The 18,940-nt window shown below is 41.9% G+C and overlaps 1 protein-coding gene across 8 annotated transcripts; it reads right to left on the bottom strand.

Annotated features, from left to right (window-relative positions):
• Positions 1 to 1,279: 1,279 nt before the first annotated feature.
• On the bottom strand, positions 1,280 to 18,940 carry HGS (hepatocyte growth factor-regulated tyrosine kinase substrate). Of its 8 annotated transcripts, none has more exons than XM_088474662.1 (22): positions 18,779 to 18,940; positions 16,383 to 16,467; positions 16,064 to 16,139; positions 15,093 to 15,185; positions 14,560 to 14,683; positions 13,068 to 13,120; positions 12,065 to 12,133; positions 11,766 to 11,890; positions 11,510 to 11,588; positions 10,563 to 10,619; positions 10,070 to 10,168; positions 9,256 to 9,351; positions 9,114 to 9,152; positions 8,880 to 9,026; positions 7,866 to 8,079; positions 7,517 to 7,689; positions 7,166 to 7,306; positions 6,910 to 7,087; positions 6,700 to 6,827; positions 3,370 to 3,480; positions 3,134 to 3,229; positions 1,280 to 3,012 (listed from the first exon to the last, which is right to left on the bottom strand). In XM_088474662.1, the coding sequence occupies exons 1-22, from the start codon at positions 18,813 to 18,815 to the stop codon at positions 2,911 to 2,913; spliced, it is 2,322 nt and encodes a 773-aa protein (XP_088330788.1). In that variant the 5' UTR covers positions 18,816 to 18,940; the 3' UTR covers positions 1,280 to 2,910. The 8 variants fall into 8 exon arrangements, with proteins under 8 accessions (XP_088330788.1, XP_088330813.1, XP_088330778.1 ...); XM_088474687.1 differs by lacking the exon at positions 18,779 to 18,940 and adding an exon at positions 18,632 to 18,755 and having other exon boundaries at positions 3,130 to 3,229; XM_088474652.1 differs by lacking the exon at positions 18,779 to 18,940 and adding an exon at positions 18,632 to 18,753.

The following is an 18,940-nucleotide window of genomic DNA, read 5'->3' as shown; positions in this document are numbered from 1 at the left end:
CCCACTATTTTTTTCCCCCTTTTTCTGTACCCCTTTACGGTTTGAAAAAAATCTAATAAAAACCATTGTTTAGAAGAAATTTTTTTTTATCTTTAAGGTCTGTAATGTTACTGTCTGTTATGCTTTTCCTATACATCTACTCAAAGGGAACACAGCTATCTATATTACAAATCAACCCTAATCTGAAGATATTTATAGGAGGATACGGTTTGATATTCCACCTTCTCAGGTATTATTTCACTCCCCTTTTTATGCCTGTGTAGGGAGCACCCTTTTCATATATACACTAACATCAAGCTGTAGTTGTCCAGCAAAATGTATGAAGGGATGGTCCATCTGGATTGATTGTTGGTTGGTACATCACTAGTCCTACATTGTCCTTACAGTTATAGCACTTACTTAGCATTCCCGCTAGGCTGTTTCGGCAGGACGGCCGATTTTAAAAGACTAAATTGCGCCCTGCCCCTAGGGCAACGCAACCATCTCCCACTGTGCCTCTTCCTGTCCCCGCCGCCACCCCGCGAGCTGCAGTGTAAAAGTTGGGGAAGCAGTAAGCAGAGGGTGAATAGATGCACACGGCATCTTTTCAAAGTGCGGGGAGAGCTTGGGGGCAGCCCACCATCTCCATGAGTGCTGGGCACGCCCCCTAGAATGATTGAGCCAGGGAGTGGGGATATGCCACAAGGCCACGCCTCTCCCAACAACAGGCCTCACCCCCTTTTTCGAGCAGGCAACTTCGACGTGCGCAGCAGTGCCCTGCTTCATGATTGGTGCCCTGCCCGATCATGATGCTAGAATAACACTACTTACTGTGTAAGTGACTGACAGCCTATTGTATTTGTATATGCCTATGTTTTCTTCTAGGTTACTAAGATTTTATAAATAGAAATATTTATAAAATACCAGTTTGCTAAAGATACAAGATATTAAACTAAAGTGGTGGCAGATAAAAAGAAAAAAAAAAAAAAAAAAAGGGAAGAGGAAGCAGCAACTTCACATATTGCGGTTGACTTTAAATAGACAGAGCCGAATTCAATCAGCCACGAAAAGCAGTATTTGGCGAAAAGCGTTCGCAGGTGCAGACTTTCCGCACAAAACAGCGTATCGTGCAATCCGATTGCCAAAGTTTCCGCATTTGCAAAAACTCCAGAGACAAAAACCGGCGTTACGTTTTCATTTTACTGCGGCTAATTGAATATGGCCCGCATTCTGAGCTCATAGACATATGTAAATGTAAGTTCTACACTTAATCACTGACTATATTTGAATAACACGAGTATTCAAAGTTTGATACTTGTTTATTGTCACTATTTCAATAGGTTAATACAAGCAAGAGTCCTGTGGTGCAAACAGTTGGCCCAGACCTTCACAGTGTACAAGCACATAAAGCAGCCAAACACGCAAAGGGGAACCTAGAATAATAGGCTACCCCGAGATCATACCAGTGCTCAAATTAACACTTTCACTGCCATCACAACATAGGAATTTGCAGTACATCAGACTGAAATTTAACACACATTTTTTTATATACATTTAAAATAGCCTAAACTCTTAATCACCGAACAAAAAGCCAAACAACTGAGTGATTGGCTTCAACGTTAATTATAAATTGTTGAACTAGTAATGTTGGATTCTGCATAACCACAGTAAGATTTTATACCAGGACAGTTTTATGGATTCCGATGTTCACACAGGGACAGGTGTAGGAAAGCAAATGTGAGCTGCAATGCTACCACTTATAAAATACATAGCCAACAACCATGGCTGACATTAAATAGATTTCCCCCCATTGATCGGACAGGCCATGTACACTGCACAACACGTATCCCACTTTGGTAAGTAAATGCTTTGTTGAAACAGACTTATATGCTCCAGAACCCAAGAAGATAACTCAGACTAAATAATAATAGTCCATAGACTAAAGCATATATGTTAGCACTAGTAAAATAGCCAAAGAAGACAGTATTATACATAGTAACAATTTGTGTGATTAGGACTTGTCAGTATGTCACACAAGTGCTGCTACACAGTTATTGTGCAACCTGCATTACATCAAATCAATGTACAGTCATTTAACAACTTCAGCAAAATATTAGTTTTAGATATGGCTTACAGTCTTGTGCCAAACTACAAAATTAATATACAAAATGCAGGTTTTGGATGGGAATTTAAGCTACTAGATGTTATGCCTGTTGTCAGTGGCGCTTTAACCTTTATGCATAGGAGCAGTGTACCAGAGATGGTTTCCTGAAACTGGCCAAGTCAATGCACTACATTACACATAATGGCATGTCCTTTCACTTAACACAGGAGCAGGTAAAAGCGCTAAAAGAAAAATTTATCAAGTCATGATTTCCACTGAAACACAAACGGTTTGCTAATAATTATCTTGTGGTAGATCTTTTCTACATATGTTGTCAGTGACTGGGCTGAGAGACTTAGGGGTAAATTTATTAAAGTGACTTTTTAGAAGTGAGTTTTAGAAGAGATGTTGCTCATAACAACCAATCAGATTCTACTTAACATTTAACCAGCACCTTCTAGAAGATAATAGCTAGAACCTGATTGGTTGCTATGGGCAACACCTTTTTGAAAACTCACTTCTAAAAACTCTCACGTTAGTAAATTTACCCCTTAGTATGAATAGTACTATAATTTACCCCTTAGTATGAATAGTACTATAATTTACAGGTGTGCTACAGATATATTACAATGTTAGTTGAAAGCAGCGTGGTAGCAGCCAGCTCCGGTGATCTAGAACAGGAAGCAAGCAGACAGACACTAGGCACAGCAAGGCAGTTACATTAATGTAGTGTTTTACTGCAACGGTGCTGGTAGAGGATACATGCTACACATGTTGGTAGGGAATGGCAGCAATATGACCGAAGGGCAGGGTGGCTTGTCTTGAAATCAATCAAAAGAGATTAACTGGGCTTCACTGCCACCTGGCACCTGCTGACCATGTGTTGCTGGCGGCTGTTGAGGTTGTTGTTGACCAGCACCCACTGGCATCTAAAAGAGAAGAACTTGTTGCAACTCACACAAAACGCAAGTTTAGCAGTAGTAAACTCTCACATACACTACATTCTCAATAGCATATTACATACATGCCACCCACTCAGAACTTACTTACTGGTTGATACATGGGTTGCTGTCCGCCAAGGAAAGACTGCTGGGAGGGCATGTTGCTCATTGCTGGGTCTTGTCCAGGGAGATTAGACATGAGGTTCTAAGAAGAAATTTCTTAAATGTAATACTTATAAGCTTACATTTCACTTGCAGATAATTATTTTAAACCAAGATATTTTTTATTCTATATTGAAAAATTTGATGTTTTTAAGAAGGAAAATGCACATCAGTTGGACTAACCTGCATATTATAAGGCTGATAACCCAAAGGGACAGATTGAGTACCCATGTAAGTCATCCCACTGGCTGGAGGATTCTGGGACATTGAAGGCAGGCTCTGGGAGGGCACGTTCTTTAAAAGAAAATCGATAAATCAAATCCTTTTAATTGTATCGGTCATCTACACACACAATGGTGGCAGCAGTCCATGTGGGCAGAACAATTTTCATGAGAAAATAGCATATAAGTTCACTAAAGCTGCATACACACACACAACGATTTTGTTACCAACGATGTTATGAACGATTTTCTGTCAGATTTTTTTTAAAGTGTAATGAACGATTTTTTGAACTACAAACGATTTTTGTAACTTCCCTTAATGAAAATCGTTCAGTTGGTCAGTCAGAATGAACTACAAACGGGAACGCGCATGAACGATAATCGTTCATCGTTATAACTCAAACGATTGTTTTCAACGATTGAACGTTTACGACATTGTTATAGTTAAATCGTTCAAGAAATCGTTACGTGTGTATGCACCTTAAGAACTAGTGACATCAATTAAGCAGAATGCACCATGCATCAGTGACGCATCTGGTTCCTATTGTATAATAATCCTTTATTTATATGGGGACACACGGGTTCCGCACCGCCTAACAAAGCACAAACAAATGAGCATAAAAAGAAAACAGTGACTTACACTACGAGACAATGCAGGACAGGACATGGTTTATAAAACATTACTGCATCAGCGATCATAACACTTCAGTAGCAGGGTGGCAGAAATCAAGGATTAGGTGCTGTTGTAGGGAGTATGCATTAGATGATAGTATAAGTAGGGGAAAGAGAACCACACGTGGGAAGAGCACCCTGCACGTGAGAGCTTACATTCTAAGGGAGGGAGAGACAAACAGGGACGACACAGATGGGGTAGACAGTGAGCATGGGACAGAGGGTTAGGATGAGAGATGGACGCTTTGATGAAGAAGTGGGTCTTGAGAGCCTGTTTGAAGATTAGTGGAGAGGTGGAGCCTCTGATAGGGAGAGAATTCCAGAGGTAGTGAGCAGCACATGCAAATCTTGGAGGCAGGAGGAAGTAATCAGTTGACAGGAGAAGCGGCATTCAATTGCAGAGTGAAGTGGGCTGCTGGGAGTGTGAAGGGAGATGTAAATGGAAGATGAAAGGGTGAGCGCTTTGTGAGTGTGAGAAGCTTGAATTGGTTCTGAAGGGGAAAGGAAGCCAGTGTAGCGCTTGTAGGAGAGGGGAGGCAGATGTAGTACATTTGGAGAGGAAGACGAGCTGGGATGCAGCATTGAGGACAGATTGTAGTGGAGAGAAGTGGGAGTCAGGAAGGCCAGCTAGGAGGTTACAGTAGTCTAATCTGGAGATGAGCAGTGAGTGTATGAGGCTCTTAGTAGTATCCAGGGTGAGAAAGGGGCTTATCCTGGAAATATTTTTGAGCTTGAAATGGCAGGACTGCGAGAGGTGCTGAATGTATGGTTTGAAGGAGAGGGAGGAGTCAAAGATAACTTCTGTATTGTGGAATAGAGGAGATGGTTTTGCCGTCAATAGATAATGGAATTGTAAGAAGTGAGGTTATGCAGGAGAGAAAAGATGATCAGCTCAGTTTCAGACATGTTAAGTTTAAGAAAGAGCTGAGACATCCAGGAAGAGATACTGTAGCAGGGAGACAGTTGGAGATATGGATGAGGAGAGAGGGAGGAGAGGTAGATCTGAGTATCATCATCATAGAGATGATATTGGAAGTAAAAAGAGCTGATGAGCTTACTTACAGAGGATGTATAGAGGGAGAATAGAGGTCCAAGAACAGAACCTTGGGAAACACCTACTGTTAGAGGAAGTGGGGGGGGGGACTGGAGTCATAAGAGAAGACAGAGAAGGAACGGTAAGAGATAGGAGAACAGCCAGGAAAGGGCAGTAACACGTAGACAAGTGAGTGAAGGCTTTGCAGGAAGAGAGGGTGATCCAGTGTGTCAAAGGCAGCAGAGGGGTCGAGAACAATGAACAGGGAGTAGTGGCCAACGGATTTGGCAACAAGGTCATTGCCGACGTTCGGGAGGGCAGTTTCAGTGGAGTGGATGGAAGCCTGACTCAAGTGGGTCAAGCAGGGAATGGAAGGAAACAACGGTAGTAAGGCTGTTGTAAATAATACGCTCAAGGAGTTTGAAGGCAAAAAGGAAGGAGAGAGATGGATCGGTAGTTGGAGAGTGTGTTAGGATCAAGGGTAGTTTTTTTTTTTTTTTAAGAATGGGGGAGACAACGGCATGCTTTAATGCAGAGTGGACAGTGCCTAATGAGAGGGAGAGATTGAGGAGGTCAGCAAGATGGGAACAGGTAGAAGGAGCGTTGTAGTGGAGGAGGCGGGAGGGGATAGGGTCAAGGGGAGGGGGGGGGATTAAAGGATGAGTTCCATGACTTCATCTGCAGATACAGGGGAAAAAGAAGTCAAAGTTGGTATAATGGAAGGGGTAGACTGAGAAAGGAGAGGGCGAGGTGCGGAGACTCTGGTGGGATATGATGCACTGACGTATTGAGTCAATTTTAGAATTGGACGTATGGAGTCAATTTTGGTTCATGAACACTTTTGTAGGTATCTGGTGCATTTGGAATGCCAGTGTTGAGGTTTGGATCTGCAAGGATGAGTAGCGATAGACGGAGCAACAGAGTCAAGAACAGAAGCAACAGAGGCTTGGAAAGGAAGTAATGGCTTGGAAAGAGGGGGATAGAGAGGGGGATAAGGAAATGGTGTTGATAGCCTCAATGCTATGCTTAGTGATGGTAGCCTTAGGAGGCAGAGGTGGAGGAGAGGGATAAGTTCAGAAAGAATGTGATGGTCAGCATGCATCATCCTGAATATTGGTTCATCACACAAGTAGGGCTATCTGCAGTGTATGACGTAAAATATACATTTTAAAAGTTACCATATCACACAATTAGAGTAAACACAGAGGTGATAATAGCCAATATAGAATTACAGGTAGCACACAAAGCTTTTTCAAAGTGTAAGTAGTGGAGCAGGTTCTAGTGCAATCACAGCTGGATGCAAGTTATTAGCAAGGGCCTGTGAAATGTATAAATGGGAAGTCATACACTGTACATTAAAAATGTGTGCTGGATGAATAAAATAAATGCAAACAACCTTAGCTATTGTGTAGGAGCATAACCACACCATAACAGCTGATATATGTTTAACAGGGCAGACCGGAACATTAATCTTCAAAAGCAAACACACTCCAAACCATGACCATCAATATACAGGATTTACACAACATATCTAGATTTCTAGGTAAAAGGATTAATGTAAGCCATAGTAGTTGCGTAGCTGCTTACTTGGTAGGGTTGCGTTGGTGTGGGTTGGTAGGATGTGTACGCTGGGTTGGTAGCTGGCACTGGCTGGCCCTGTTGAGCTGCTGGAGCAGATCCTGCTGGGTACATGTATGCATTCACCATATTGGGGTCTGTATAAACACCAGATAGGAAGGAATTAGAGGAACTGCAGACTTTAAACCCACACAATCACACCATGTGAATATTACTTACCTGTACCAGGTACTGGCATGGCAGAATATTGAGTAGGGTTTGGTTGCCCTGGTTGGTTCATGTACACTCCATGCATTGGAGAACCTTCCACTGATCCAGAGGGACTGAAGGTGCCAGGATAAGCATTAGGTCCTGAGGGTGGGTACATGACACCACCAGAAGATGGCAATGACTGCAGCTACAGGGAAAACAGATGAGTTAGAAGCTTATGGCAAATCACTTACATTGTGGTACTCTGGCAACAACTGAGACGCACCTGTGCATAAGGGAGTGAGAAAGCTGGCATCTGTGCTCTCATCTGGATTGTCTGCTTCTGCTGCTCCAGTCGCATCTGCCTCTCCTTTTCCTGTTCCTGCAGGCGTTGGATGGCAAGTTGGCGCTGCATCTCCAGATATTCCTACAAGACGACATGTTAGGAGAGGCACTGCCACAATAGATTCAAATTTGACTCAGTGCAACACTTATTTTTCCTTACAACAACATGTCACAGAGAATGGATAAGATATGGGCATAACACCTTTCTGTCAAGTAAAGAACCATATTACCTGTTATTATAACATATCTAGTTTACTTCCCAATCTATCCATTTATTCCGCAGTCTCCTCACCTGTTTCTTCTGCCTCATTATCTCTAGCTTCTGTGCCAGCTGAATCTGCCTCTGTCTTTCTGCCTCCTCTGCTGCTCGTCGCAGCTTTTCTCTGTGCTCCTCACGTAGTGCATTCAGTGCCCCCCGGGCATCTCTGATCTGGGCCAGTTTGTCCTGCAGACCCTCATAGTATACTGTGGAAACAACAGTTAGGTTGTTTAAATTCCCCCATCCATTAAACAGTCCTGCCTGGCATCAGTTCTTTTGAACCTCACAGAAATCTTCTCTAGGTCCTCCCACTATCGTTCTTAAACTTTACTGACAGCCTATCAAACACACAAGTGACAAATGTATCTCAAAAGGAACATACAGCGCCTTTCATCCAGCTGGTTTAGTAGTTCCAAAAGCTGTGGGTGCATGTTGTTTATAGACTGGAAGAGGGAAAGAACAGCGGAGTCGTTGGTGATGCTTCTGCCACGCATGTGGTTGCTTTTCATGCGGTTCACAAAAGTGGTGACAGCATTCTGCAGAGCCTTCAAGAACTGCTCATGATTCTCTTCTGACTCTCCGTTCTGGTACTGCTGCTGGAAGAATGGGATAGTTCAGTCCACAACCAATAGTGTAACACATCTACTACCATGGTTGCAACTTAGATCAATAATCATCACTCTAGCATTAATATCATTAGTTCATTTCATCACAACAAAACATATAATATGAGCAAAGGATTTCAGTTATAACAGAATATAGCAAAGACTATCATAGCAGCTCCCAGCAGCCGTGATTACAGAACCAAGCAGTTCAGGCTCCAGAGTTGGGGCTGCAGTGCAGTCCAAAATTCAAATAGAGGAGTCAAACCAACTGCCCTTTCAAACAGTTCAAAACATCGCCGGTCAGGACTCACTGGCAGTTGGTGTGGCTCCCCTATTTGAATACTGGAGCCAAGTAATCATTACAAAATGCAGTTTTATTATTGCCTCCACATTGTAATTACTTCATGACAAGTAGTTTCAGAAAAAAACTTAATTGTGGGATGGGTACGGGATGCCAGTGCTCGAGATACCGGCAGTCAGAATTCCGGGCCAGCATCCCGACCAGGTTACAATCCCGACGCCTCCAGGTAAGTAAACCTCACCCCTAACCCCCTCTGCCACCCTAAAACTAGCCCTCCCCCTAGTGCCTAACCCTAGCCCCAGTACTTACCTTTGGGATCCCCGTAGTTGGGATTCCGGCGTCGGCATTGTGAATGCCAGAATCCCAGAGGTCGGGATTATGACCGCACACCTTAATTGTTTGAGTTTAGTTCAACTATGTTATCTAAAGCATTCTATTCAAACATCAATATGAAAAATTACTTTTGTGACATGAGAAACAAGGTTCTTACCTCCATGACGCTCACCATGCTCACTGGTGGCACCTCAGCAACCTGAACTACAGGATCACTCATAGGTACTGGTGCAGAGGGGGTGGGACTCTTCCGGACCTCCTCCTGTTTCTTCTCCCAGTAGTTTCGGTTCAGGTAACGGGCAAGCTGTAACAAGAGGATCGATAAGAAAGAGTATGAGGGGAGACAGGAACACAAACTTGACTTCAGTGAGTAACTACTCAGTATTTTTACCTCTGGGTCAATTTCTTCAGCAAATGGAGCAGAAGAATTCTAGGAGTGAAGGAGAATATATGAATAAATGTTTTATGTATCAGAAATTTGTAACCCCATTAATAAGAACCTGCCCATCTGTCACTAAACTGCCGCTACTCACCACAACTGAAGAGTATAGAGTACTAGCTGGAGGAGCAGAGGATGTGACAGGGGTGGGGTCTGCTTTTGGATACATGCCATATGTGGTTTTATGTCGCTGAAAGTTAAAATGGAAAGGGCAGAAATCAGTAATATAGCAATTCCTTAAACAGCTTTTCATATCTAAATATAATTTATGTTTGTTACCATCACAGCAAACCAATTTGATACAGACAAGGACTCCAACGTAAATGACAAAGGGTGTAACCACAAATATAAGATTCACTCTGACATTCATTCTTAGGTTTTTTTCACAGTCAAAAAGGCCCTTTAACAAGAATATACAAAAGGATTGGATAGAAAATTGATCCCACAAAATTCAAGAAAGGATTTGGGGACACATGAATTATAGTCTCTAACAAAGGGGCTCTAAAGAAAAGATTCCAAAATTTCGATTTGGGAGTAGCAGTAGAATACTCCCGGCACAGTGCAATTCACTGTGCCGGGAGTATTCTAAGGACATGATTGGCTGTAATGTAGGTTGTTCTATTCCACCCACTCCGAGAAGGGAGAGCCATGGATGTGCACAACAATGAATGTGCTAGGACCTTCGATGTCTATCAGATAATGACTAATATAAGACTCTGATCTGTTACAAGAAGCAAAAACGTACATATATAAAAGGAGAGATGATTTTCTATCCAATAGTTTAAATAGATGTTTAAATTACACCAAAAAAAAAAAAAAAAAAACTCAGCTATCTGCAGCAAGATATGCGGGCATTGTTTGCTTGTGCGCAGCATAGTGTAAGGATTAGTAGAAGTTCTGCTACTCACCATCCTCTCCTTCTCCTCTGCCTCAGATTGTGACAAGGCAATTGCCAGCTGCAGCTCCTCTTCCTCCTGCAGTGCACTTTCATCTCTCTTAGGAGGCATCTAACACACAACACTTAAGGCATTAGCGCAAACAGGAAAGCAGAGGGCAAAGCGATCACACTTCAACACTGTGTCGAAACCTGCAATCATAGGGTCTTAATCTCGCAAACATAGATGGAGTACACATGTGGGGGTTGGTTAGTAAGAATGTGCTGAACTTATGTTTTGCAAATAACAATCATAATGTGTACCTTATTCTTGCTGACCTTGAAATGATGTGGATCGCTACCACTGTGTGTGCTAAATGTTGATAATTTGCTGGACTGTTAATGATTTCAAGAGTCAAGGCACATGTAGAGTAGAGCCTGCATTGTACAGACCTTCCCTATACCAGAGCCTCCCGCGTGGGGCTCACATGAAGGGATTGCTGAAATCTGCATGTTCCTGGGCTCACCTTTCTGTTGGGAGGCTCTGTCCCTGCAGCTGCCGGCTCCTCTTCTCCAGCCTGTTTCTTATTACAAATTAAACAAAGAGAAGAAGGGAAAGAAGGGAGACATGAGAGGAGCCGGCTGAGCACAGGACACTAGAGGAAAGGGTGTTTGGTCTTCAGATAAAATAAATAAATAAATATGTCAGAAGTGTAGTTCTAGAACTTGGCTGATCAAACAAGCAGTATTGACAAGTCCTAACAAATCAGTCTGTCTGTAGATGGAAATTCTGTCTCAGTATAAGCCTGTGTCACGCTGTAAAAATACAGTGAGTAGGAGATGTAATAGCCTGTCACGTAAACGTCCTTTTCCAGAAGTATATTCTCTTGAATATGGATTATTAGGGTCCTGCTGGAATCTTCAAACTGATCGTGTTCTTATGCCCCAATACATTCAAGTTAAAAGAAAAACCTCTCTACAATATGGGCCATCAATGATTAGGTATCCACCTCAGTTACCAGTTATACTTGCCTCACTTTTATCCCTATTGCCAACTCAAGCAATCCATGAAACCTTGAGACAACTATTTCCCTCTTGAGACATGTAGAAAACCTATCGTTACTGCTCTGTTATCAAGAGATGGACTAAACAAAAACAGCTGTCACAGTCGAGTCCCACTTCATATACAAAGTACTGTTCAAGAATGAATGTATGATATGCCAATAATTCTCTAAATATGAATTAGAAACAATCCATATTCACATTTAGACAACCCAAGGACATATGGTCAAATTATTCTCACTATTGCAAATCCATGCACAAATCAGAACATTGAAGGACAACGTGAAGAAAACTTGAATTATACGGTCCACCATTGCTTAGTCTGCACAGATCCTTACGTGACAGTCTCAAAACAAGGATAATCAGTTTTGGGTAAAACCAACAACTAAAGAAGTTGAAATGTTCAACTCACCTGTGACTGTTGGGACAGTGGGCTGGTTAAATACTCGGGGGGCAGTTCACCAGTAGAGGTGGCTTTCCCTTCACCCTTCCTGTAATGGGAAAAAGAAAAATAAACACATATGGCAGGTAGGGATATGTCAGGGTGTGAAATAGGATGTCACATGAGCAGTCACATGAGTAGGAGGCAGAGTCAGGGCTCAAGCATGAAAAAGCACCAATAGCCAACATCCCCCCTCCTCCCATAACTGTGGAGCAAGCATTCTCACTTGTTCAGCTGTTCATAGCAGGGCTCACACACACGCACTTCCTTCTCAATACCAAACTTGGGGATGGTGGAATACTTGGAAGAGCATTTTCCACAGAATATCTGCCCACAGGCTCTGCAGTGATGCTGCAAAAGAAAGAAGAGGATACACTCAAGTACATGTACATCTACACACGGGAGAGAAACAAGCTACATGTACACAAAAGAGCAAAAACCGTACAACTGGCAAACCACAAAAAAAAGAATGCGGTGGGCAACATGCCGATAGTTAATAGGAGCTTAGGAGATTGCTACACCTACCTTTCGTGTAACTACACCAAACTGAACACGGCAGCGGTGACACTCCTCAGCATCAACCCAATCTGGAGCCTACAAAATAATGAATGCGCCAAGAGGGAATTTTAACCATTTTTACTATGAAAGTAGCAAATATAAAAAATGTTTTTTTAAATAAACGCAAAGATAAAGATCAAATATAAAATATATAGTGATGTTCCGATTTTTTTGTTAGTGTAGAAGTTCAGTGGGACAAACCAAATTAAGAAAAATGCGTGGTAAACACCAAAACGACAGACCCAGGTCACGATTTTGGCAAGCGCACACATGCCAGTCAGCCGCACGATATATCTGGCTAGAAGATCCATTTAACCACTTTTGAGGTTGTTTGGAATAGCCATTGCAGCCATGGTAACATGCAGGTGTTTGGATCAGATATATCGCATCTGCCGTGCTGGTGGCCGATGCGATATATTTGTGAAAGACATTGTTCCGAGCAGGTGCATTAAATGATATATCTTTTTTTGGCTGTACGCACGATATATCACCTCGTGTGTACCCAGCATTACTACCATCTTTTTTTTTTTTTTACTACGTCTGTATAGACCAAATACTGGCATTTTGCCTGACATGATGTGGGGACAGATTTCATTAAAGAAAACTCTACTACAGGAGTACTACTTTAAAACGGTAGAGGTATTTTGGATCAATATGCTGATATTTTATAGTTTGCTTGGCTGTCCTGAAAAGACAAAGCACTGATGGAAATAGTCTCCCTGGAGATCTACTATACCTCCTATAGCCTGAGAAAGTTGAGAAAAGATCTAGGATAAATTTTACATGTCCAAAAATGGGGTCCCCAAGATCATCATCACGTTATCTGTATATACTGCTAATTCACAGTGGCACATATGGGTTTCCCCAAATACAGCACACTGAGGAAGTTACCCTGTCACAATACATCACAGCCCCGATAAGCCTTAGTATAAACGCCATTAAATTGGCAGCTAATTTTTCCCAAACTCACCCGCTCTGCTGCAAACATGGCATCACTCTCCTTGAACTCAGGGAAGTTGTGACCTGCAATCACAAAAATAAGAACAATGTAACCTCAGGTTGGACGTTAATACACCTAGGAAATATGGGGGCACATAAAAAAAACTAGAAGAATTTTGAAGGATAGAATAGAATATAAATTTTTCTTTAAACCATGTTTTTGTTAAACCAATTAAACATAACCATACAAACCATAACCCATGAAAAAGGAAAGAGACCCAACCAGTAGGTATATAAAGTTACATAAAGAGATTGTATTGTGCACACAATCCTTTCTCAATCTGGTTATTATGGCTATAGTATGGCAATGTTATCAATACTAAAATATATAGAACAACAATAAAACAGAAGAACAATAGACATCATTTTATAGATTTTATTAAGTAATTTAGTAGATATTATAGATAACGCTTAAGCATGAAGTATAATTTATAATGGATAACTTCTCTAAGCGGTTATCTAATGGCTCTCCTTCCCTCTCGGTTTATAATTAAATTCATGTCAGATCATTTTACCTACCCAAGGGGTTCATGTACTAAAATGTCTAAAAAGGAAAACTGGAGGTGCTGCCCATAGGAACTAATCAGATGCTAAAGGCTAAATTTACTATGCAGCTCTTTCCAAAGCCATTGGGTCTTCAGCAGTCATGGCTGCTGGATTTATAGGAGCAGCGATACTCTATACCAGGCCTGGCCAACCTGTGGCTCTTCAGCTGTTGTGAAACTACAAGTGCCAGCATACACTCCCACCGATCAACTGGTAAAGTATGGCGGGACATGTAGTTCCACAACAGCCGGAGAGCCACAAGTTGGCCAGGTCCTGCTCTATACAATACATGCCTGGTTTTGTATTGAATATAATGGCCCTTTAAATTCAGCGGCCAAAACCGCTGAAGATGTGGTGGCCTTGAAAGTACCGCCTAGTAAACCTTACCCTAGCTATCATGTATCTAATACATTCTAGAAAATGATAGCTACAATCTGACTGGATGCTATGGTAAACAGCTACACTTTTCCAATATACCCCGTGTCTCACACACACACACACAGCAATTCTCTGCAAGCAGTCTACAGCTGGATGGACCCTTGCCGATGTGGGTACCCAATAATGCGGTGACCACCCGCCCGATATGTAGTGCACCGGATCCATCCACTATGCCGGCATTGGCATCTAGGTCGTTCCATAGGCCCTACATGCATGCTGATGGAACAACCCCGATGGACGATCCACGAGAGCGCGCATGGTTGCGCATAGTGGGTACACACTGGCCAATGTGGACGATATGACGTCACAATTCGTGTACCCAGCTTAAGGCCCGCTGTTACTATAACTATGTCTGTACAATGAGAGCATCATATTTACAAGTAAAATCTACATCCATATTGTACATAATCATTTAAAAAAACTAAATTACATGATGAACAGACAGAGACATCATTCATTTTAAACGGTTACATCTTTACCTTCTACTTTCATTATTTGGTAGGTGTCCTGCACAACCTTATACTTTGGTTCATTACGGAAAGCGTGGGCCCAAGCCTGGATCAGATAGAGGATCTTGTTGCGGACATTCGGTTCCACCTGACGCTGGATAAAGAAGGCTGTTATCAGAACAACAGGGCTTGATCATGGGTGTGTAGAAGGCTCTGCAGTGCTTGAGACAACACAAGGACTGTGGGGGTTTTACTTTAGAGCTGAGAAACTAAACTGTTTAGCACAAAGAAATCAGTATAAGAATGAGTCAGGTTATTTGCTACATACAGTATGAGCTCAATGTCACAGCTCACCTGACTGACCAGGAAGTTGTGAAAGACTCACATGACAGACTACAGTGCTTTCCCCAGATGATTACTTGGAGATCCAATAAGGACAGACTTCCAGGGTGCGGGTATATATACACTAAGCACCTGCACAGCCTACCAGTCAGCCTTACTTATTCATCTAAATATCTATCTGATGGTTGTAACTTGTTTGTTGCTGACACAACGATCAGTACCTTTTGCAGTTCTTTCAGCTCCTCCATTGTTTGCTTATTTGCAACTTCATCATGTACAGTTTGGCCACAGTTTTTCACCACAGACTCCAGAACCTGTATGATAAACACATTGATTATTTGTGGAAATTGCAGCAAATTTAGAAGAAACTGATCTATAGATCAAAGTGTCCATTTCACAAACAGGGCGAGGTTTACATAAACTGCACTTTTACTATCACAATAATTGCTTATAGCTCATAAAAAATAAACGGAGCCTGTAACCCTTGTGACCACAAGTGTCTGACTGAGACCTGTGTAGTATATGCAATAAGTAACATAGTAGTCTGCACTAGCAAGGTATTAAGCTGTGTGAGAGATTTCCACCCTCTCAGTATGACAGACAAAACACCCAATAATTAGTCATTAGCAACATCAGCAGCTTATTTTCAGGTAGTTCCTAATCTAGTTTGCGCAGCATAAAATACACTGTATATTTGTTAGGCAGTGAATAAATGTGAAATATTGTGCTCTACATTCTGCATCTCCATACAGACATTGTGATTTATGAGACTCATCAAAATTAAAAGGCTATTTTTTTTTTTTATGGTCAAGATTCTTCATCTTGTTCCACTCCCAAATAACAGATACTCGCATCAAATGTGGCCAAAATGTTTGACCACAATCAAGTAACCGATCACGGCACTGCCACCAGTGGATTGCCATACCCTGCTCCTCCTGCTACTCTTTTTCGTTTTAATTATTTTACCACAATGGAAGTTCAGTGCCAGGCATGCGAGCCAATCAGGAGTAAGCAAATATACAAGAGTCATATATGAAAATTCCAATATTTTGGTTTTGCAGTCCTTTAATTGTTTCTACTTATCAATTCTATATAGATGTGACAATATTGTGGAGGGCTGGTGAACCCAAGTTCAGAAAAGAGAAATTTGAGACATTAAACGAACATTGACTTTCTCCATACAGAATCTCACCTCCAGTGAAAACAGAGCAACATGGGGATTTTTGTCATTAACTTTCTTCTTGATGGCTGCCACAGCATATTTAGCTCTAGAAATAAGAACAGAACAAAAGGTTCTAATATTCACAGAGAATAAACTCTAAACCATTAATACATCACAACCTACAACTTCTGATCTGTACCACCGACATACAATATTTTTTATCACCAGCTCTCTATAACTGTATGCTGTAGAGCTATCATTTATGTAGGATCCATTCTTATATTTCTTTCTTACTGTAGATCAAGTACAGACCCACAATCACACAAGAACAGTGTAAAGCAATTCTTACTGAGTATCTCCTTGACGGATCATGTCACAAATTTGCAGGATGGATTCCCAGTCTGTCTCCAGCAAGAGTTGACTGGTTGCTTTATCTAGACAGAAAAAAAATATGTATACACTAACAAATTGAGGAAACAGAAAAACTACTTACAATATTGATGATTTATAAGTCTGCTCTCTCGCACAGAGTTGTATACTCGATAGAATACATTATGTTTGTAATTTAGACAATAAAGATAACTAATAGTTACAACATACATTTCTAGAGAAATACAATAGTAATTATGTAGCAGAGAACCCCCAATCTACCACATATTATTGCTTTGTTCCCCTCTGTTTTACAATCCCTTTCATTCCAAAGAAAGGGTAAACTTTTCTGGGGACAAATTAGCCAGATGAGTGCAAAAGCTACGCTTCAAGAAAAACTCCACCGTAGAAAAGTTCTCAACCCTAAGAAAGCCCATGAGCCCTACACCATTACCTAACATACACCGCTGGAATAGGCACAACTGCCAAGCCCTGCGCACTCTGGAGATGCAGAGGTACATTTTAATGAATAGGCCCCCCACACTCTAGCGACAGATTGTCGCAACGCTGCGATCCCCAGATGCCGGATTTCACAGATTTGCCAGTCATGATCAAAATAGGATCGTGATCTGCAAACCGGTGAAATATAACGTATCATTTCACTGATCCTCCGACGGATCGCGTAACATCGATTACGGATAGGTGTTTCCAATCTGATCGCGGGGTCTGGCAATCTGTCAGCTAGTGTATGGGGCCCTAAGATAGAGGAACATGATTGGATAATCACAGCAGCTATGTAATCAGGTTCAACCTTCACCACACAATTCAATTCTTGCTAACCATTCACCTCTAGCACATATGCGGGTCACAAATAGGAGGAAAGAAGAGAAAGACAGCCACTATACACTGCGGGAAGGTGGGCTTCCTTAGTGGAAAGCGCTTTTCTTAAGTGAAATTGCTCTTTATCACAGAAAGGACACAGTCAAAATACTAATATTTAGATTAAACTCATTCAGACCTAAAGTATGAATAATAGATTTTAATATGGTAAAATCTATTCCTCCTCTCCTAGCTGTCATTTCCACACAACACTTATAAATGGATGTAGTTATGAGACCGGTGGCTTCAATCATGACAGTGTAATTCGAGCAAAGGATTTAACATAGGCGTCAAAATACCGACGCCTATGTTAATCCCGACACCGGAACGCCGAAGGATGACAGACCGATCGTTCTCCTGCCGAGTAAGTATGCACTTAGCCCGGGGATGGGGGGGGGTTAGGTTTAGGCACCCCTAAGGGAGAGTTAGGGTTAGAGGGGGGAGAGGGGAGGGTTAGTATACTTACGGGTGCCTGTCGGGATCTTAATCTGTCGGTCTCTCACTGTCAGGATTAGAACCGGCGGCTATTAAGCTGTCAGTATTTCATTCCCTTGTAAAGCACGGTCCATAATATGTGGCACCTTTCCAGAATTTACATGAAGAGCCCAGAAGGAGCGCCTTCATTAACATGAACTCTTACAAGAAAGATCCCCCAATTACATACTAGTTCAAGCAGATAGAAATTACAGTGTAGCACTAGTGTGAAGTCAGATCAAATGAAGAAAATATAAATAAATTAGTATTTATAGTGTAATACCAAAATATACAAAATACATTTTTATCTTAACCAATGTTCATATAACATACGGCAGACAAAACCCCAGGGTATTAGCATATATCATACATGTGGAAAAGGATCACTTCAAACATATAGCACAATACTACTTATGTATAATAAATGATTGTCACTGTCAATATATTCAAGCCAATAGGAGCCCAGGTTTTAATTCGGTGAAAGATTAAGCATACAATGTCCCTCCTTACTCTGCCTAAATCCTGGATTAAAGATCACCACGGGGCCTATTTAGTATTTATTAAAGTGTTTTTGCTGACTACAAGTAGGTATTTTAGGAATGTACTAAGCATGTAGCAGGGTTTCTATGGGGACTGCGAAATCGCCAAATCTACCAAGCTGCTAGGCCCCCCAATAGCTAATGCCATCATTAGATCGTCCTATAGATTACTACATTAATGCAGAGGAGTCCCCGTAATGCATATGGGTCAGAAGGCATCTACGCCCACAGCAATGGTCAGACAGCAGTGTGAGAAACAGAAGATGGCATATGGTGGGACAGGCTTCTGCTACTTTCTACAGTTAGGCCCATTCATTGTGCCGGCGTGTAATACTACCTGGGGGCAGAAAATGGGTGGCAGTGGGTGTAGTGACCATAGGGCATCAGGTGACGAGGCGGCACCGTGGCCTTAGCTGTGATAGCGATGTAACCACCGACGGCAATGCAGGACTGTCACCCTCCCTTCCCTCCCGGGGGTCCTCACCTAGCAGTCTCTCGAAGGTGCCGCCTCCTTTTCCCATCTTAGCACCGGAGAGAGCGGAGACAGACACCGGAGAAACAACTAACTACTTTTCCGCTTCCGTCACTCTGGACCGGAAACTACAGGGAGGAGTCCCGCCTGGCAGCCGGAATCTGTCCGTGACGT

Source organism: Taudactylus pleione, unplaced genomic scaffold (genome assembly GCF_031769625.1).
Source record: "Taudactylus pleione unplaced genomic scaffold, aTauple2 ptg000016l, whole genome shotgun sequence".
Classification (NCBI taxonomy): domain Eukaryota; kingdom Metazoa; phylum Chordata; class Amphibia; order Anura; family Myobatrachidae; genus Taudactylus; species Taudactylus pleione.
The sequence above is the reverse complement of the archived record's forward strand: the minus strand, read 5'-3'. Positions and strand labels throughout refer to the sequence as shown.